Below are 21,201 nucleotides of genomic sequence, written 5' to 3' on the forward strand. Positions count from 1 at the left end.
AATGTGACTTTGGAATTATCTGACTGTATACCCATAGATACTAATTTCATCTTAAAAGAAGAATACATAACAGGGTGAAAATAGTTACATGTATTGTAAGTAGGCTTTCTTAGCTTATATCACTTTAATATTTTGTAATTTTAGGGCTTTTCAAGATCTGATATTTTCATCTTGGAAGGATTAATTGGTTATTCTATTACTGTTTTTGCCTATTATAATTGCTTAATTTTATTCTCTTAGCCCTTCTTAAAGCCTGGAAAATATGACAGATCTTGTAGCTGTTTGGAAAGTTGCTTTAAGTGATCGAGTCCATAAAATTGAATTTGAACATGGGACTGCATCAGGCAAACGAGTGGTGTATGTAAATGGGAAGGTAAGAAAAAATGTTACTTTGTGAAATATAGTATACCGAGAAGCTTGATTTTGCTAATGTATTTTCTTCCTATGTGAATTGAATGCTTTCCCTTACAGTGGTTATATCTTTACATATTGGCTTTTATCATTTTGCCATACAAAGCAGACTAATAATAGTTTTGGAATTCATAGACTATAACACACCTAATATTTAACTTTAAAATGCCTTTATTTTCTAAAATCTTTGTATCATGAAGTAATAAAATCACATCTAAATAGCATTGCCATTTATTCCCTTTAATTATATTATTTCCGAAGTTAAACATTAAATTTTCTCCCATTTGTATGTTTTTAACTTTCGTATTTTATTACTTAGAAAGTGCTAAGAAAAGAATGGATGTTCAGCTTGATAGGCAAAGAAACCTTCTGCATTGGAGCCTCAAAAATAAAAGCAACCATAAATATTAAACCTCGCTGTGCTTCTAGTTATGATTATACTCTGGAAATTAATGGGAAAAGTCTCAAGGAGTATATGGAGAGCAGGAAAAAAACCACCAATACTTGGATATTACATTTGAATAGTAAAGACTTTAGAGTTGTGTTAGGTAAGTGAAAGCCATTTCTTCAGAATTTATTGGCTTTTTATGATGGCTATTTACTTTAGTTCCTGTAACTCTCCAGACCTTTTATGGGAGCTTTGAATAGGAGAGTGTTACGTGCAGGTGTATTTCTCATGTGTCCTCTGGGAATGAAGTATTTGTTGAATTGACTTATTTATATGGAAAATGTGAGAGCCAGATTTTATAGTGGTAGATTTGAAAATTATAAACTTGTGTTTAAAAAAATAAATATTGATGTAGACATTTAATTTGTCATTATTTCTCTTCAAAGAATGTCTAAAGGCAGTTGGAAATTTAAGGTTTATCAGAAAGAGGGGAATTTTTCTCTAGGTTTAAGACTACAGCGGATCAAAATAATCAAAGTCCAGGTAAAGTAGATTAAAAAATAAAAATTAAGCCATTGATCCTTAAGCTAAATTCTGCTGTTACAGATTGGCATCTGTGTTCGTGATTTTATTGGGCCTACAAAACTTGAAAGACAAGTATTTTCTACCTTTGTTCATTACTGGTTACTCCTAGTATTTTCTGCTTCTCATATCACTGAAAGTGAAAGTGTTAGTCATTCAGTGGTATCCAACTATTTGCAAACCCACCAGGCTTCTCTGTCCATGGAGTTCTCCAGGCAAGAATACTGGAATGGGTTGCCATTCCCTTCTCCAGGGGATCTTCCCAATCCAGGGATTGAACGCAGGTCTCCTGCATTGCAGGTGGATTCTTTACCATATGAACTAGCTGTCTATCACTAACTTAAGAGTTACCAGGGAATCCAAGATTATGTAGATCATCTCACTGATATATTGATTGATTTAGATAATACTGAGAACCTCATAAATGGCAGCTTATGTACCAGGCCTTGAGGATACGTAAATGAAGAGACTTTGTCCATGTCTTTTTTTTTTTTTTTGTCCATGTCTTTTAAGAGAGTATAGTTTAATTGAATGCTAGAAAAAAATTTTAAGGATGAAAAATACTTATCAAGTAATACATGCACATGGTTGAAAAAAAGAAACCAAAAACAAAACAAAACAAAACTCCTGTATGGTTTATTTATTAAAGAAATTGGGTCAGATTTTTCTTGAAGAGAATAGGATATGGTCTGAATTTTGTGGATTCCATTCCTGTGATATTCTTCTATTAGTATTTCCTACAAATTGGTATTTGAAGAATTGATAAATTTAAGGGTTTTTTTTATTTTTCAGGCAAGACCACTTTATAGTTTATTCTATCAAGAGCACATGGTTTTGCTTTGTCTAATTTTTTTTATATTGGCACCACTAATACCTAAGTGTCCATATCCATTAATTCATTGGCAGTTGCCAGATGGATATATTCTGATTCTATCATTTGTTGTTCATTAGCTGGAGTACTCATACAGTGAGAAACTTCCTGTTGTCTACTGTTTAGTTACACAGAGGTACAATTTGTATAACAAATGTAGGATCACAGCTTGTTTTCCTCTAACTACCAGTTTTGAAGATATTAAATTGACTCCTTTCTCTTTCCTAAAGGTGATCATTTAGGTTTTTTTTTTTTTTTAATCATTGGGCTTCCCAAATAACTTGTGGATTTAAACAAGTTGTGGTGTTTCAGTACACTGCAATTATTATCCTTATTGATGCTCAAATTGTCCCATTTTTGGCCAGTGTGGTGCTCTTTAGATTGGCTCCTGAGTCAAGCGAACTGTGCACATGCATAGGTAGATAGCTATCAGGAGGAACGGGGAAGAAAGGGAGAGACTTTATAAAAAATAAAATAGCTATGAGTTCATACTGATACTTGTAATTCAAATTCTGGGATACCAGTTTTTTTATTTAATCTCCTCTAATATCTTTATGTTCATTCTTCCACACTGAGAATCCTTCTTCTCAGGGACACAGAGGATGATGCAAATAGAATATAATTACTCTAAAAGCGTATATTACTTTATGCCATAATTATGTACATACTAATCTCAGTTAACAACAGAAATACTCTACCACCATTAATACAGTGACTGCCCAAAATTTGTCTTCCTTGGTGGCTCAGTGGTAAAGAATCTGCCTGCAATGCAGAAGCCACCAGAGGCACAGGTTTGATCCCTGGGTTGGTAAGATCTCCTGGAGGAGGGCGTGACATCCCACTCCAGTATTCTTGCCTGGAGAATCCCGTGGACAGAGGAACCTGGTGGGCTACAGTCCGCAGGGTCACTAAGAGTCAGACACGACTGACGCGGCTTAGCAAGTACGCTTGCCCACAGTTTAAAACAACTTTTTGCATATCATTTTCCAACTGTACTGTATCTACATTGTCAGAACATACAGCTGTTATATACTATGCCCTGTCCCTTCCAACTCACGCTTGGTAAGTAAATGTTTATTTTTGCCTTCAAGTCATTCTGTTTATCCTTCTCTCTGATCATTTTGCTTGTCTGAAACTTGTTCTATATTACATTCCTTAGAAGGATTCATAGGAACAGTGTTTCTTGAGTTCTTGCATATTGGTCACATTTGTCTGTGTTTTTTATACCTGAAAGTCAGTTTGGTGGAAACAACATTCTTGGCTCACATTTTCTTTCCTTGAGTATTAGATATATCACTCCACTTTCTTCTAGCATAAAGTGTTACTTTCAAAAAGTCTGATGACAATCTAATATTCTCTTAAAAGCACCTATGTTTTTGCCTAATTTTACTAGACTATGTCAGGGTAATAGTCATCCTTGGTCAGTTTTCCCAGGTATGTGGTAAATCTTTTCAGTGGATAGAATCAAATCTTCTTTTACTTTGAATTATAGTTTAAGAATTTGTTCTATTCCTTTGCTTTGGTTTTCTCCCTCATGGATGCCTATCATATATATGTTGGATCTTTTGGCCTGTCTTCTAAATTTGTCAGTTTATCTCACATCATTTTTAATAGTACTTATCTTTCTTTCCTTTCTCCCTTTCTGCCTGCCTACTTTTCTCTCTCTTTCTTTAAATTGGTAGACTTACTTTCTAGAGTAGCTTGAAGTTTAAAGCAGAAAGCACTGAGTTCACATATGCTCACTCTGCCACCCCACCGCCCTCAGTTTTTCCTTTTATTAACATCTTGTGTTGGTGTGGTAGTTCCTAGTAACTGGCAAACCAATATTGTCTCTACTGGAGACAGTAAAAAAACTCATGCCTCTGCTGCCACTACCACCATCTTCATCATCAGTTTTCAAAGTTTCTTCATCCCCCATCTTCATCATCAGCTTTCAGATTTTCCTCATCCATTGAGTGAGATGAGGCCATGAACATATAGCTCCCCTGCCTCTCCTCTCCCACCTTCACCACCTTCAATTTCTGTCTCCTCTGCCTTTTGTTTGACATCGTCAGAGTAGTTAATATTTCTATTCTCTTCTGTAGCCATAATTAAATTCTCCTGTGTTTTTTCTATAGATTAATTTTAAAACTAAAAACCAATAAATAGCATTTCTATAATTATGATCTGTAAATATTTTGGAGTGCGCTCTGGTTACATTCTTTCTCTATATTATTGTCACACCACCTGTGCCACTCAAAGGAAGTTGTTAGTATCAAGGTCAAGTGGGTTCTCTGTTCTATAATCTACCAGTTTCTCAAAATGTACCTCATTTTGGTTCTCTTCACAATTGGACCATGATTTTTTTTTTTAATTTTTTGTTTTTCCAGTCTCTTCTGGTGGTTTTTGTCTTTTCTTGTTGGAAATGACTATGTATCTTTTCTGTGCTCATGTTCCTAATGTCTGTTTGCATTATTTTACCCCATTGTCTATTGCCCAATATTCTTAGGCATTTGTTGACTTCCTGTTGGCTTCCCAGGCCTGCTGCCCAGTGGCTGTCCTGGGATTGCTCTCATGGAACCCTGGCTTTAGTCCCATTAGTTTTTGCATCCCACAACTGCCAGTTTTACCTTAGTAACTCCCTAAGGGTGTCCAGGAGTTATATATTATGTGACCATCATACAAAATAAATACTTTGGCTGAGTATAGAGTTTTAGCTTTACAATGTTTCTTCCCCCCCCCCCCTTTTTTTTTTTTTTGAAAGCCTTTTTCCAGTCTCTTCTATCATCCATGGTTTTGAATGAGAAGCTTACACCAGTTTGAATCTCATTAGTTAGTATTTTTTTCTGTCTGGAAGCTTTTGGGGGCTCATTTTTATTTTCCAAAGTTTTACAGTGATGTGTTTTAGTGGCTCACCAGCTGCTTTATTTTTAGACAAAAAAATGGTATTTCAGCATTTTTTTAAAATTTGCCTTGTTTCAAAATTGAGTGAGGTTGATCCTCTTTTCATATGTAAGGTCCTTTTGTGTTTCGTTTCTGATAATGCCTATGTGTTTCCTGTGACCTGTTTTCTTTTGGGTTTGTTGGTCTTTATTCTCCTTGATTGCTAGGAGTCTTTCTGTTACTAAGCACTGTAACAGAACTTAGTGCTGTGAGTTCTGAGTGCTGTGAGCTTCAGATATTTTTCTATTTGTCATTTATTGTATAACTTTGCTTATGTGTGTGTGTGGGTTATTTTAATCATGCAGAAATCTTTTTTACTTTCATGTAGTCAGAGTTGCTCCCTTTTTCTTTTATGGCTTCTGATTAGCAATGTTCTTCAGAGGAATGTTAATACCAGCTATTACAGAAAATCTGAGTATGTGTACATGTTCAGGAGGCCAACTAAATAAAATTCCAACTATCACCTCCATCATGGTTTGTTTGAGCACTGTGGGCTCCGATCGTGCCATGTGAGCTGGGTTTCCCACAACTGTTGCCGTAGATTCTTCCCATTCAGGCTGCCACTGGGAGGCCACTCCCATATCTCCTGGGCCCTCTGCCTTTCTCTCTGTGCTTCTAGCCCAGCTCCAAGTCCTTTCTCCACTCTCCAAGTGAGGCTCCTATCTCGAGGTGCAGGAAGAAAAGACCCTGTCCCTGGAGTAGATGGCTTGTCAGAGTCAAGGCACCTTATCCTTGACCCCCAGGCGGCCTTTGACCCCTAGACTCCTTGTAAACACACAGGTCCTGCCTCTCTCTAGTCTTTGTTATAACAACCAAAGCTTGTCTTCTGGCTGCTTGATGAGTATAGTCTTCTCTCCTGACACTCCTGGGAACCCTGACATTCACAAGTGGTTCTGGGGATCCTCCCCAAAATGCACGTATGTCTGTGCACAAGGCACACATATAGCTCAGTTGGTAAAGAATCCACTCATAATGCAGGAGACGCCGGTTTGATTCCCAGGTCAGGAAGATCCACTGGAGAAGGGATAGGCTACCCACTCCAGCATTCTTGGGCTTGCCTTGTGGCTCAGCTGGTAAAGAATCTGCCAGCAACGCAGGACACCTGGGTTCGATCCCTGGGTTGGGAAGATCCCCTGGAGAAGGGAAAGGCTACCCACTCCAGTATTCTGGCCTAGAGAATCCCATGGTATAGTCCGTGGGGTCACAAAGAGTTGGACAGTACTCAGCGACTTTCACCTTCACTGGAGTGAGCTGTGGCCACTTAGTTAATGCCCAAGTGTATCATGGCAGCATTTTGCTCTATTGTGTCAGCACTTTACTCAGCACAGTCCATCAAATACTATACCTATATTTTTTTTATGATTCAATAACTTTTCCCCAAAGTGAAATCATAACAAAATTAATAGAGATTATTGTACTCTTCAGTATGAAATTTAAGACTAAATTTCTGTCTGTCTATATGAACCCTATGCAGCCTTTTTTGTGGTCTCTTTGTGCCATCATCCAGATGGGTCAGTATGAGAGGCAGGGAGAATCATCTAGTTTCTGATGTTAAAGAAAATTTGGAGAAGGATAAATTAGGAATTTGGGATTAACAGACACACATTGCATATTTAAAATAGATAACCAACAAGGACCTATTATATAGATCAAGGAACTCTATTCAGTATTTTATAATAACCTATAAGGGAAAAGAACCTGAAAAAGGAAAGCAATATTGGCTACAATTCAAAAAACAAAAATGAAAAAGGGATAAGTTCAAATATTACATTACTTGAAATATGTAGGTTTTTAAAAAGCCCAAAGTACTCTTTAATTTGGTGAAATATATTGATATCCTAAATGGAAAAATATTGTAATCCTGGGAGTGTGTAAACCCTTCTTTGATTCAATACCAGACCTTCAGTTCAGTTCAGTCACTCAGTCGTGTCCAACTCTTTGCAACCCCATGAACTACTGCATGCCAGGCCTCCCTGTCCATCACCAAATCCCGGAGTCCACCCAAACCCATGACCATTGATTCGGTGTGCCATCAAACCATCTCATCCTCTGTCATCCCCTTCTCCTCTTGCCCTCAATCTTTCCCAACATCAGGGTCTTTTCCAATGAGTCAGCTCTTCACATCAGATGGCCAAAGTATGGGAGTTTCAGCTTCATCAGTCCTATCAATGAACACCCAGGACTGATCTCCTTTAGGATGGACTGGTTGGATCTCCTTGCAGTCCAAGGCACTCTCAAGAGTCTTCTCCAATACTACAGTTCAAAAGCATCAATTCTTCGGTGCTCAGCTTTCTTTATAGTCCAACTCTCACATCCATACATGACCACAGGAGAAACCATAGCCTTGACTAGACGGACCTTTGTTGACAAAGTTATGTCTCTGCTTTTTAATATGCTGTCTAGGTTGGTCATAACTTTCCTTCTAAGGAGTAAGCGTCTTTTAATTTCATGGCTGCAATCACCATCTGCAGTGATTTTGGAGCCCAGGAAAATAAAGTCAGTCACTATTTCCACTGTTTCCCCATCTATTTGCCATGAAGTGATGAGACCGGATGCCATGATCTTAATTTTCTGAATGTTGAGCTTTAAGCCAACTTTTTCACTCTCCTTTTTCACTTTCATCAAGAGGCTCTTTAGTTCTTCTTCACTTTCTGCCATCAGGGTGGTGTCATCTGCCTATCTGAGGTTATTGATATTTCTCCCAGGAGTCTTGATTCCAGCTTGTGCTTCCTCCAGCCAGCGTTTCTCATAATGTACTCTGCATATAAGTTAAATAAGCAGAGTGACAATATACAACCTTTACGGACTCCTTTTCCTATTTGGAACCAGTCTGTTGTTCCATGTCCAGTTCTAACTGTTGCTTCCTGACCTGCATACAGGTTTCTCAAGAGGCAGGTCAGGTGGTCTGGTATTCCCATCTCTTGAAGAATTTTCCATAATTTGTTGTGATCCATACAGTCAAAGGCTTTGGCATAGTCAATGAAGCAGTAATAGATGTTTTTCTGGAACTCTCTTGCTTTTTCGATGATCCTGTGGATGTTGGCAATTTGATCTCTGGTTCCTCTGCCTTTTCTAAAACCAGCTTGAACATCTGGAAGTTCATGGTTCACGTATTGCTGAAGCCTGGCTTGAAGAATTTTGAGCATTACTTTACTAGTGTGTGAGATGAGTGCAATTGTGCGGTAGTTTGAGCATTCTTTACCAGACCTTAGAAATTTAATTAAAACATTTCAGGTGATATGAAAAAAAAGGACATTCTCATATGGACAGTCTCTCCTTACATTCATTTGTCTGTATTCTCCTTTATAGATTTTCTTTAACAAATCTTCATCAGTGTATATTATATCATGATTTTGTCTTAAAAGATTGGTTTCATTTTGATTTTGTGTGTGATCAGAAAAATACACTTTCTTCAAATTTGGAAGAATTTCAAAGCCATGAAAAGTTAATGGAGTTTTCAAAATCCAGTGTATCAAACTTTTCTTAAAATAATAAAGAGTTAAATTTATCTTTAAATCGCAGGTTATAATTTTTGTAATCGGTTACTTTTACAGAGAAAGACACTATGGATGTATGGTGCAATGGCAAAAAAATGAAGACAGTGGTAAGTTGATCATTTGATTATTGTCACCATGTTCATGAGTGACCAGTGAGACATTTCTGTATTTCCTAACTATGCAGATTTTTATAATTAATGAAGGTCGTTTTGGTTATAAACAAAAAAGAGATGAAGTAATCCTGTCTCCAGAATCTGAAGCCCTTTTTTGGTCAGTGCCTGGGGTAGTGAGAGTTTGAAAACAACTCATCTTGTGACTGGTAGTAGCCTCGGACCCTGCTTGTCCTCTCCTGGACCATCCTCTATCCTTAAAAGATCTAACCCACATTTAAAAACATCCTCCCCAAAGGTTGCATCCTCCTGTGTTATCCTTGTTTAAGTGGTGCTTTATACTACTGTTTCTCAAATTTGCATGCACAGAATCATCTTGGATCTTGTTAAAATGCATATTCTGACATGTCCTCAGGTGATGCCCAAGTTGCTGGCCCATGGTCACACTCTGAATAGGAAAACTTTACACCATACACTCAAAACAGATGGTACTTTCTCAAAGCAAAGGTTGTGAAAAAGAAACGAAGCACACATGTCAGGTGAGACAAAGGCAAATAGGAAAGGGCACTGTCGCAAACCCCAGAAGACAAGTGGGATTTGTAGACTAGCAGTGCTGAAAGGCTGCCCTGCTCGTTGTATCTGAGAAACCCTAGTGTGTTGGACTTTTGCTGCCTTGCACTGTTATGGCTGTGGTGGGATGAGTATAGAAGTGAATTTCAAGTAGGTAGGAAATAATAGTGGTGTGCACAGCAGAAGGAGGAAGTGAAGCAGAGGAGACGGTCCTGGACACAGGGAGTGTGGGCCTAGGAGCTGGAATGACTGGGGGGAAATATCCACGTGTTATGGGATCAGGTGGCAAGTAGTGCGTACCATCCTGGGTGTCCCCTTTCGTGCTGACTTCAGTTGTGACACCAGAGCTAGAGATGATGAAAAGCATGAGAAGCTCTCTTTGCCGGGCATACTGTAGCTAGCTACCTATTGTGGTTGCTGCTATTACCTTCTTTTTCTGTTGTAGGTTTGGGAGGGTGAGGAGATGTCCTTGGAGGGAAGGCCTGGAATGAATTTATTCAGAAGACATGCTAGAATCTGCTGGGCCTTGCAACTGCTTCTAAGGAAGTGCATAAGCCAGAAATCAAAAGTTACAAAGATTAATGTGTTTCTGTTTCTTAATCCTGATATTAATTCTTGAAGGGACATGCAACCAGGGTTCACTCAAAATTGAACCTCAGCATTTGAGCCATCCTCCGGGTTCCATCTACCCATTGAGACTTTTATGCAGAGAGGCTTAGTGAGCCCTTCAATATTTTAGGGCCTGTTTTGGACCAGATTCAGTGACCATTAACATGGATTGGGTACCTGCTGTCGTGCCCGATGCCATACCTGGTGGTCCTTTCTGTTCTTTCTGTCCTACCACGGAAATTTCTAGATGGAGAGTCAGCAGTTTGGGGTCATATTCCCTCCAACCCTCCAGGAATTCTCCCATGCAGAAGTAGCATTGTTTCAAGAATGTGATTGTAAATAAGCAAGAAGTTGAAATAATATCCATCCACAATGTCTTTGTTCCTAACTGACAAGAAACCACAAGTGTCTGGACAATAACTCTCTCACCCAGTTGTCTCCTCCTCGTAACTGCAGCCTACTTGGCAAGGTAGTTTTGGCAGCTCTGTGTCGGGCAGCCTTCCCAGCACTATGCACACCTGCTCTCGCTGCCTGTGAGCTGCGGCTTATTTTCTCCATTTCCTTTTCATTTCAAAGCATCATGACCAGATTATGTATCTGTCAAATTGCCAAGAAGCAACTTACAAGGATTGTAGTACTCAACCCTTGCTCTCCTCTCTAAATTGATTTTTACAGAAGTATGCCTAAAGCCTTTTTTCAAAGCTCAATGTGAAAAGGGCTAAAAGAATACCCTGGACTCCAGGATCAGCACCCCACCCCCAGTCCTTGTGGTGGTCAGTACACATCCGTGTTGGCCAGATTCTTCCCAGAGCCAAGAAAAAGCTTCCCTCTCTGATGCCTCCTGTGCTTTCTTTGGCTAGATAATGTTAGCAACGGGGCCTTGCTCTATCTGCTTTGGCTGCCAGGAAGCTCATAGCCAAGTTGTACATCTGATAGTGCTTCTTTTGCTTCTTGGCATAATTCATTTTTATACTCTAAGCCTCATGTTCTTCTTTACTTTTCTGTGCTACTTGGCGCCTATCTTTTTACTCTGAATCAGTGCTCTTTCAACAGAAATATAGTATGAGCCACAGATATGAGCTTCATATATAACTTTTCTAGTAACCACATTTCGAAAGTCTTACAGTGAAGTTCATCTTAATAAAAATTTAAGTCACTGTATCAAAAATATTATTATTTAAAATGTAATAAATATATAAAGTTTCCAATGAGTTTTTTTTAACCATTCTTTGTTTCATACTAAGTCTTCCAAATCCAGTGTATATTTTCCCCTTTAATAGTGTATCTCATTTCAGAATCACATTTCATGCTTGATTGCCACCTGTGGCCAGGGTCTGTTGTACCATATACATCAAGTTTGGACTTAGTTCAGTTCAGTTGCTCAGTCATGTCCACCTTTTTGTGACCTCATGACTGCAGCACACCAGGCCTCCCTGTCCATCACCAACTCCCGGAGCTTACTCAAACTCATGTATATTGAGTTGGTGATGCCATCCAACCATCTCATCCTCTGTCATCCCCTTCTCCTCCCACCTTCAATCTTTCCCAGCATCATGGTCTTTTCCAATGACTCAGTTCTCCACATCCGGTGGCCAAAGTATTGGAGTTTCAGCTTCAGCATCAGTCCTTCCCATGAACATTCAGGACTGATCTCCTTTAGGATGGACTGGTTGGATTTTCTTGCAGTCCAAGGAACTCTCAAGAGTCTTCTCCAACACCACAGTTCAAAAGCATCAATTCTTCAGCACTCAGCTTTCTTAATAGTCCAACTCTCACATCCATACATGAATACTGGAAAAACAATAGCTTTGACTAGACAGACCTTTGTTGGCAAAGTAATGTCTCTGCTTTTTAATATGTTGTGTAGGTTGGTCATAGCTTTTCTTCCAAGGAGCAAGCATCTTTTAATTTCATGGCTGCAGTCACCATCTGCAGTCATTATTTTGGAACCCAAAAAAATAAAGTCTCTCACTGTTTCCATTGTTTCCCCATCTATTTGCCATGAAATGATGGGATCAGATGCCATGATCTTAGTTTTCTGAATGTTGGGTTGTTTTTTTTGTGCGTGTGTTTTTTTCTGCTATATATTCATGTATTCTTTTTTTCTCCATTTATTTTTATGAGTTGGAGGCTAATTACTTTACAATATTATAGTGGTTTTGTCATATATTGACATGAGTCAGCCATGGATTTACATGTATTCCCCATCCCGATCCCCCCCTTGGGTTTTAAGCCAACTTTTTCACTCTCCTCTTTCACTTTCTTCCAGAGGCTCTTTAGTTCTTCTTCACTTTCTGCCCTAACTGTGGTATCATTTGCATATCTGAGGTTATTGATATTTCTCCCAGGAGTCTTGATTCCAGCTTGTGCTTCCGTCTAGCCCAGCATTTCACATGATGTACCCTGCATATATGTTAAATAAGCAGGGTGACAATATACAGCCTTGATAGACTCCTTTCCCAATTTGGAACCAGTCTGTTGTTCCATGTGCAGTTCTAACTTGCTTCTTGCTCTGCATACAGATTTCTCAGGAGGCAGGTCAGGTGGTCTGGTATTCCCATCTCTTTCAGAATTTTCCACAGTTTGTTGTGATCTACACAGTCAAAGGCTTTGGCATAGTCAGTAAAGAAGAAGTAGATGTTTTTCTGGAACTCTTGCTTTTTTGATGATCCAGTGGATGTTGGCAATTTGATCTCTAATTCCTCTGGCTTTTATAAATCCAGCTTGAACATCTCAAAGTTCATGGTTCACATACTGTTGAAGCCTGACTTGGAGAATTTTTAGCATTACTTTGCTAGCATGCAAGATGCGAGAAATTTGTGTGGTAGTTTGAACATTCTTTGGCATTGCCTTTCTTTGGGATTGGAATGAAAACGGACCTTTTACAGTCCTGTGGCCACTGCTGAGTTTTCCAAATTTGTTTTCCAAATTTGCTGGTATATCGAGTGCAGCACTTTCACAGCAACATCTTGTAGAATTTAAAATAGCTCAAAGGGAATTCCATCACCTCCACTAGCTTTGTTTGTAGTGATGCTTCCTAAGGCCCACTTGACTTTGCATTCCAGGATGTCTGGCTCTAGGTGAGTGATCACACCATCGTGGTTATCTGGGTCATGAAGATCTTTTTTATATAGTTCTTCTGTGTATTCTTGCCACCTCTTCTTACAGTAGTGTTAGGTTTTATGTTATTTGTATTATGAATTTATTGTGAGCCACCTTATAGCCTGAGGAATCTGATTTTCAGAGAGGTAAAGAACTCTCCATCCCTTACTGACTGGGGTCTTCAGCAAGTTATTTAACGACTGTGTATCTGTTTCCTTATGTATAAAATGTGGATAATAATTATACTCCAGTCAGGCTATTGTGAGGATGCCATAAAGCAATGCATGTAAACCATTCTTTGTATGGAAGAAATCACAAATTTCCTATCATTTTTACTTTTGAAAATAGTCTATATTTTCTGCATAGTATATGTTATAGACACATAGCCATGAGATATACTTCTTTTTTTTCCTCTGAAACTTAAGATTCTTAAAAGACTATAGTGGGTACAAATCAAAGTCTTTCAATTTATGACTGAGACCTAAAAACACCTAAAAATAAGCTTATAACTTTAATTTTGCAAAGCGTACCATTGAGCTAAGATGTACTTCATTATGCCTCCCTTTCTCAGTGATGTTAATGCTCTGAACAAAGATAAATGTTTCTGGACACTAATTCCTCCTTCTTTTGTTTGCCTAGGGTGAGTTTGTAGATGATGGGAGTGAAAATCACTTCAAAATTATGAGTCATGACTGTTACATAAAGACTGTCAGGAGCAGCAAGCAGAATCACGGGATTATTCATAGTCTCATTGTGGGTAACAGAGAAATCCCACAGATTTTTGAATGACTTCCTGTTAATAAATTTTAACCCTAAGAAGTAAAGATCTGGACTTTTAAATTACTGTGGGAAGAATCCAACAACACATCCGCTGTACACCCGTGGTGGATTCATGTCAATGTACAGCAAAACCAATACCATATTGTAAAGTAAAAAAATAAATAAATAAAACTGAAAAAAAAAAGTAAATTAGTGTGGTAATGAAATATGTTCAGTATGTACTTTTCAGTACGTCTACTCACCTTGTTTTTATTTTTTAGTTACTTGAAACTAGTGTTTTAGGTGTCAGGAAAAAATATGTATCATAAAAATTGCAATTTATTTTGGAAATGTAAATTTTTTTTCCTTTTTTAAAATTTTATTTTTAATATAAATTTATTTATTTTAATTGGATTTATTTATTTTAATTGGAGGCTAATTACTTCACAATATGGTATTGGTTTTGCCATACATTGACATGAATCCGCCATGGGTGTACATGTGTTCCCCATCCTGAACCCCCCTCCCATCTGCCTCCCCATCCCATCCCTCTGGGTCATCCCAGTGCACCAGCCCCAAGCACCCTGTATCATGCATCGAACCTAGACTGGCCATTCGTTTCACATATTGTAATATACATATTTCAATGCCATTCTCCCAAACCATCCCACCCTCCCACCTCCCACAGAGTCCAAAAGACTGTTCTATACATCTGTATCTCCTTTGCTGTCTCGCATACAGGGTTATTGTTACCAACTTTCTAAATTCCATATATATTCGTTAGTATACTATATTGGTGTTTTTCTTTCTGGCTTACTTCACTCTGTATAATAGGCTCCAGTTTCATCCACCTCATTAGGACTGATTCACATGTATTCTTTTTAATGGCTGAGTGATATTCCATTGTGTATATGCACCACAGCTTTCTTGTCCATTCGTCTGCTGATGGACATCTAGGTTGCTTCCATGTCCTGGCTGTTATAAACAGTGCTGTGATGAACACTGGGGTGCACATGTCTCTCTCAGTTCTGGTTTCCTCGGTGTGTATGCCCAGAAGTGGGATTGCTGGGTCATGTGGCAGTTCTATTTCCAGTTTTTTAAGGAATCTCCACACTGTTCTCCATAGTGGCTGTACCAGTTTGCATTCCCACCAACAGTGTAAGAGGGTTCCCTTTTCTCCACACCCTCTCCAGCATTTATTGCTTGTAGACTTTTGGATAGCAGCCATCCTGACTGGCATGAAATGGTACCTCATTGTGGTTTTGATTTGCATTTCTCTGATAATGAGTGATGTTGCGCATCTTTTCACATGTGTGTTGGCCATCTGTATGTCTTCTTTGGAGAAATGTCTGTTTAGTTCTTTGGCCCACTTTTTGATTGGGTCCTTTATTTTTCTGGAATTGAGTTGCAGGAGTTGCTTGTATATTTTTGAGATTAATTCTTTGTCCGTTGCTTTGTTTGCTGTTCTTTTCTCCCATTCTGAAGGCTGTCTTTTCACCTTGCTTATAGTTTCCTTTGTTGTGCAGAAGCTTTTAATTTTAATTAGGTCCCATTTGTTTATTTTCACTTTTATTTCCAATGTTCTGGGATGTGGGTCATAGAGGATCCTGCTGTGGTTTATGTCAGAGAGTGCTTTGCCTATGTTTTCCTCTAGGAGTTTTATAGTTTCTGGTCTCACGTTTAGATCTTTAATCCATTTTGAGTTTATTTTTGTGTATGGTGTTAGAAAGTGTTCTAGTTTCATTCTTCTACAAGTGGTTGACCAGTTTTCCCAGCACCACTTGTTAAAGAGATTGTCTTTTCTCCATAGTATATTCTTGCCTCCTTTGTCGAAGATAAGGTGTCCATAGGTGCGTGGACTTATCTCTGGGCTTTCTATTTTGTTCCATTGATCTATATTTCTGTCTTTGTGCCATACTGTCTTTGTGCCAAGACAGTACCATACTGTCTTGATGACTGTGGCTTTGTAGTAGAGACTGAAGTCAGGCAGGTTGATTCCTCCAGTTCCATTCTTCTTTCTAAGATTGCTTTGGCTATTCGAGGTTTTTTGTATTTCCATACAAATTGTGAAATTATTTGTTCTAGTTCTCTGAAAAATACCGTTGGTAGCTTGATAGGGGTTGCATTGAATCTATAGAATGCTTTGGGTAGTACACTCTTGTTCACTATATTGATTCTTCTGATCCATGAACATGGTATATTTCTCCATCTATTTGTGTCCTCTTTGATTTCTTTCACCAGTGTTTTATAGTTTTCTATATATAGGTCTTTTGTTTCTTTAGGTAGATATATTCCTATTTTATTCTTTTTGTTGCAATGGTGAATGGAATTGTTTCCTTAATTTCTCTTTCTGTTTTCTCATTGTTAGTGTATAGGAATGCAAGGGATTTCTGTGTGCTGATTTTATATCCTGCGACTTTACTATATTCATCAATTAGCTCTAGTAATTTTCTGGTGGAGTCTTTAGAGTTTTCTATGTATAGGATCATGTCATCTGCAAACAGTGAGAGTTTTACTTCTTCTTTTCCAATCAGGATTCCTTTTATTTCTCTTTCTGCTCTGACTGCTGTGGCCAAAACTTCCAAAACTATGTTGAATAGTAGTGGTGAGAGTGGACACCCTTGTCTTGTTCCTGACTTTAGGGGAAATGCTTTCAATTTTTCACCATTGAGGACAATGTTTGCTGTGGGTTTGTCATATATAGCTTTTATTGTGTTGAGGTATGTTCCTTCTATTCCTGCTTTCTGGAGGGTTTTTTATCCTAAATGGATGTTGAAGTTTGTCAAAGGCTTTCTCTGCATCTATTGAGATAATCATATGGTTTTTATTTTTCACTTTGTTAATGTGGTGTATTACGTTGATTGATTTGTGGATACTGAAGAATTCTTGCATTCCTGGGATAAAGCCCACTTGGTCATGATGTATGATTTTTTTTTAATATGTTGTTGGATTCTGTTTGCTAGACTTTTGTTAAGGATTTCTGCATCTATGTTCACCAGTGATATTGGCCTATAGTTTTCTTTTTCTGTGGCATCTTTGTCAAGTTTTGGTATTAGGGTGATGGTGGCTTCATTGATTGAGTTTGGAAGTTTAGCTTCCTTTGCAGTTTTCTGGAGGAGTTTGAGTAGGATAGGGTTAGGTAGGTGTTAGCTCTTCTCTAAATTTTTGGTAGAATTCTGCTGTGAAGCCATCTTGTCCTGGGCTTTTGTTTGCTGGAAGATTTCTGATTACAGTTTCAATTTCTGTGCTTGTGATGGGTCTGTTAAGATTTTCCACTTCTTCCTGGTTCAGTTTTGGAAAGTTGTACTTTTCTAAGAACTTTTCCATTTCTTCCAAGTTGTCCATTTTATTGGCATATAGTTGCTGGTGGTAGTCTCCTATGATCCTTTTTATTTCTGTGTTGTATGTTGTGGTCTCTCCATTTTCATTACTAATTTTGTTGATTTGATATTTCTCCCTTTGTTTCTTGATGAGTCTGGCTAATGGTTTGTCAATTTTATTTATCTTCTCAAATAACCAGCTTTTGCCTTGGTTGATTTTTGCTATGGTCTCTTTTGTTTCTTTTGCATTTATTTCTGCCCTAATTTTTAAGATTTCTTTCCTTCTACTAACCCTGGGGTTCTTCATTTCTTCCTTCTCTAGTTGCTTTAGGTATAGAGTTAGGTTATTTATTTGACTTTTTTCTTGTTTCTTGAGGTAAGCCTGTATTGCTATGAACCTTCCCCTTAGCACTGCTTTTACAGCGTCCCATAGATTTTGGGTTCTTGTGTTTTCATTTTCACTCATTTCTATGCATATTTTGATTTTTTGATTTCTTCTGTGATTTGTTAGTTATTCAGCAGCGTGTTGTTCAGCCTCCATATGTTGGAATTTTTAATAGTTTTTCTCCTGTAATTGCATCTAATCTTACTGCATTGTGATCAGAAAGGATGCTTGGAATGATTTCAATTTTTTTTTAATTTATCAAGGCTAGATTTATGGCCCAGGATGTGATCTATCCTGTAGAAGATTCCATGTGCCCTTGAGAAGAAGGTGAAATCATTGTTTTGGGGTGAAATGTCCTATAGATATCAATTAGGTCTAACTGATCTATTGTATCATTTAATGTTTGTGTTTCCTTGTTAACTTTCTGTTTAGTTGATCTATCCATAGGTGTGAGTGGGGTATTAAAGTCTCCCACTATTATTGTGTTATTGTTAATTTCCCCTTTCATACTTGTTAGCACTTGTCTTACATATTGCAGTGCTCCTATGTTGGGTGCATATATATTTATAATTGTTATATGTTCTTCTTGGATTGATCCTTCGATCATTATGTAGTATCCTTCTTTGTCTCTTTTCACAGCCTTTGTTTTAAAGTCTATTTTATCTGGTATGAGTATTGCTACTCCTGGTTTCTTTTGGTCTCTATTTGCATGGAATATCTTTTTCCAGCCCTTCACTTTCAATCTGTATGTGTCCCTTGTTTCGAGGTGGGTCTCTTGTAGACAACATATCTAGGGGTCTTATTTTTGTATCCATTCAGCTAGTCTTTGTCTTTTATTTGGGGCATTCAACCCATTTACATTTAAGGTAATTATTGATAAGTATGATCCCATTGCCATTTACTTTATTGTTTTGGGTTCGAGTTTATACACACTTTCTGTGTTTCCTGTCTAGAGAAGATTCTTTAGTATTTGTTGGAGAGCTGGTTTGGTGGTGCTGATCTTCTCTCAGCTATTGCTTGTCTGTAAAGCTTTTGATTTCTCCTTCATATTTGAAGAGATCCTTGCTGGGTACAGTAATCTGGGCTGTAGGTTATTTTCTTTCATCACTTTAAGTATGTCCTGCCATTCCTGTCTGGCCTGAAGAGTTTCTATTGAAAGAGCAGCTGTTATCCTTATGGGAATCCTCTTGTGTGTTATTTGTTGTTTCTCCCTTGCTGCTTTTAATATTTGTTCTTTGTGTTTGATCTTTGTTAATTTGATTAATATGTGTCTTGGGGTGTTTTGCCTTGAGTTTATCCTGTTTGGGACTCTCTGGGTTTCTTGGACTTGGGTGATTATTTCCTTCCCCATTGTAGGGAAGTTTTCAACTATTATCTACTCAAGTATTTTCCCATGGTCTTTCTTTTTGTCTTCTTCTTCTGGGACTCCTATGATTCGAATGTTGGCACATTTAACGTTGTCCCAGAGGTCTCTGAGGTTGTCCTCATTTTTTTTAATTCTTTTTTTTTTTCCCTGTTTCATTTATTTCTACCATTCTATCTTCTACCTCACTTATCCTATCTTCTGCCTCCATTATTCTACTGTTGGTTCCCTCCAGAGTGTTTTTTATCTCATTTATTGCATGATTCTAGAGAAGGCAATGGCACCCCACTCCAGTACACTTACCTGGAAAATCCCATAGATGGAGGAGCCTGGTAGGCTGTGGTCCATGGGGTCGTGACAAGTCGGATACAACTGAGCGACTTCACTTTCACTTTTCACTTTCATGCATTGGAGAAGGAAATGGCAACCCACTCCAGTGTTCTTGCCTGGAGAATCCCAGAGACGGGGGAGCCTGGTGGGCTGCCGTCTATGGGGTCGCACAGAGTCGGACACAACTGAAGTGACTTAGCAGCAGCATTGCATGATTCATTATATATTGACTTTTTTATTTCTTCTAGGTCCTTGTTAAACATTTCTTGCACCTTCTCAATCCTTGTCTCCAGGCTATTTATCTGTAACTCCAATTTGTTTTCAAGATTTTGGATCATTTTCACTATCATTATTTGTAATTCTTTATCAGGTAGATTCCCTATCTCTTCCTCTCTTGTTTGATTTGGTGGGCATTTATCCTGTTTCTTTACGTGCTGGGTATTTCTCTGTCTTTTCATTTTGTTTAGATTGCTGTGTTTGGGGTGGCCTTTCTGTATTCTGGCAGTCTGTGGTTCCTCTTTATTGTGGAGGTTCCTCACTGTGGATGGGGTTGGACAGGTGGCTTGTCAAGGTTTCCTGGTTAGGGAACCTTGTGTCGGTGTTCTGGTGGGTGGAGCTGGATTTCTTCTCTCTGGAGTGCAGTGAAGTGTCCAGTAATGAGTTTTGAGATGTCAGTGGGTTTGGTGTGACTTTGGGCAGCCTGTATATTGAAGCTTGGGGCTATGTTCCTGTTTTGCTGGAGAATTTTCGTGCTATGTCTTTCTCTGGAACTTGTTGGCCCTTGGTTGGTGCTTGGTTTCAGTGGTGGTATGGAGGCATTTGATGAGCTCCTATCAATTAATGTTCCCTGGAGTCAGGAGTTCTCTGGTGTTCTCAGGATTTGGACTTAAGCCTCCTGCCTCTGGTTTTCAGTCTTATTCTTACAGTAGCCTCAAGACTTCTCCATCTTTGATGATCAATTTTCCATTTTTCTTGTTTGTAATGCAGCATAAGATCCAAACTTTACAGCTTTTGTTTTTTAACCCGATGTGCCTTTTGGTGTGTGATCCTCAACTGCTTCCCTGGTGGCTCAGATGGTAAAGCGTCTGCCTGCAATGCGGGAGACCCAGGTTCGATCCCTGGGTTGGGAAGATCCCCTGGAGAAGAAAATGGCAACCCACTCCAGTACTCTTGCCTGGAAAATTCCATGGACAGAGGAGCGTGGTAGGCTACAGTCCATGGGTTCGCAGAGTCAGACACGACTTCACTTTCACTTTCCTCAACTGTTCTTGTCTTAGTGTGATAAGTGGTATCTGGTCTGCAGCAACCCCATGAATCTGGAATTGAACTGGATGCTTGCTGATCCTTTGGAGAAAAGTGTCCCTGGACAGGTGTGAGTGGTACTCACAGAAGGTGCTCAAGAGCACCATTCACCTGGCTGCCCGCAGTCCAGCCCTCGGTCGCCGCAGCAGTCCCGTCGGTTCCCGCGAGCTTTGGAGGCAGGATGAAAGAGGTGTCCCTGTGGCAGGGACAGGCTCTCAGTGTTGCGAGGTGAAGAACTCAAGAGAGAAGCTGAGACGGCTGCAACTGCTTCTGTTGTGGATGCCACCGATTTCCCAGGGCTGAGGTGTCGGGGAGGCCTGATCCTCGGGATTGCAGCACCCGGAACGCAGCGCTCCTGTCTGGCGCGGAGCTGTAAAATGTTTTAAAGTCAAATGAAAAATAAGATGTGGAACAGAAAATCACTAATGTTTTATGGGAGCAACTTTTACTATAATAAACACTATAAAATAACATCAGTGCTGCTTGATTTGTCTTTCTTGAAATGGATGCCTTTGTATATATATATATTTTAATGGATTTCTGACCAATGTATTCACTTTAAACTTTTTGTTAGTTTGTTTTTATTTTTTGGCCGCACTGTGTCTTCATTGCTGTGTGTGGGATTTCTCTAGTTGTGATGAGCAGGGGCTACTCTTCATTGCGGTGCACAGGCTTCTCAT

General features: G+C 38.8%; 2 protein-coding genes and 1 non-coding gene across 22 annotated transcripts in view; 2 read left to right on the forward strand and 1 right to left on the reverse strand.

Moving 5' to 3' along the window:
- The window catches only part of CEP70 (centrosomal protein 70), a 240,464-nt gene that overhangs the window by 101,859 nt on the left and 117,404 nt on the right, over positions 1 to 21,201 (reverse strand). The window lies entirely within an intron of this gene.
- The window catches only part of LOC122675417 (fas apoptotic inhibitory molecule 1-like), a 96,631-nt gene that overhangs the window by 5,160 nt on the left and 70,270 nt on the right, over positions 1 to 21,201 (forward strand). For 4 of the 11 annotated variants that reach the window (XM_043874164.1, XM_043874163.1, XM_043874165.1 and 1 more), the window contains exons 2-4: positions 239 to 373; positions 731 to 959; positions 8,729 to 8,778. In XM_043874164.1, the coding sequence (XP_043730099.1) occupies positions 263 to 373; positions 731 to 959; positions 8,729 to 8,778 (390 nt within the window). In that variant the 5' untranslated portion in view covers positions 239 to 262. Of the gene's footprint in view, positions 1 to 238; positions 374 to 730; positions 960 to 8,696; positions 8,779 to 9,796; positions 11,444 to 13,701; positions 13,979 to 21,201 lie in introns of those variants that run through there. The other 7 variants (XR_006335257.1, XR_006335255.1, XR_006335254.1 and 4 more) reach the window with 4 other exon arrangements.
- On the forward strand, positions 20,278 to 20,349 carry TRNAC-GCA. Its single transcript has one exon. It is a non-coding gene; the product is annotated as a tRNA-Cys (tRNA).

This window comes from Cervus elaphus, chromosome 19 (genome assembly GCF_910594005.1).
Source record: "Cervus elaphus chromosome 19, mCerEla1.1, whole genome shotgun sequence".
NCBI classification, from domain to species: domain Eukaryota; kingdom Metazoa; phylum Chordata; class Mammalia; order Artiodactyla; family Cervidae; genus Cervus; species Cervus elaphus.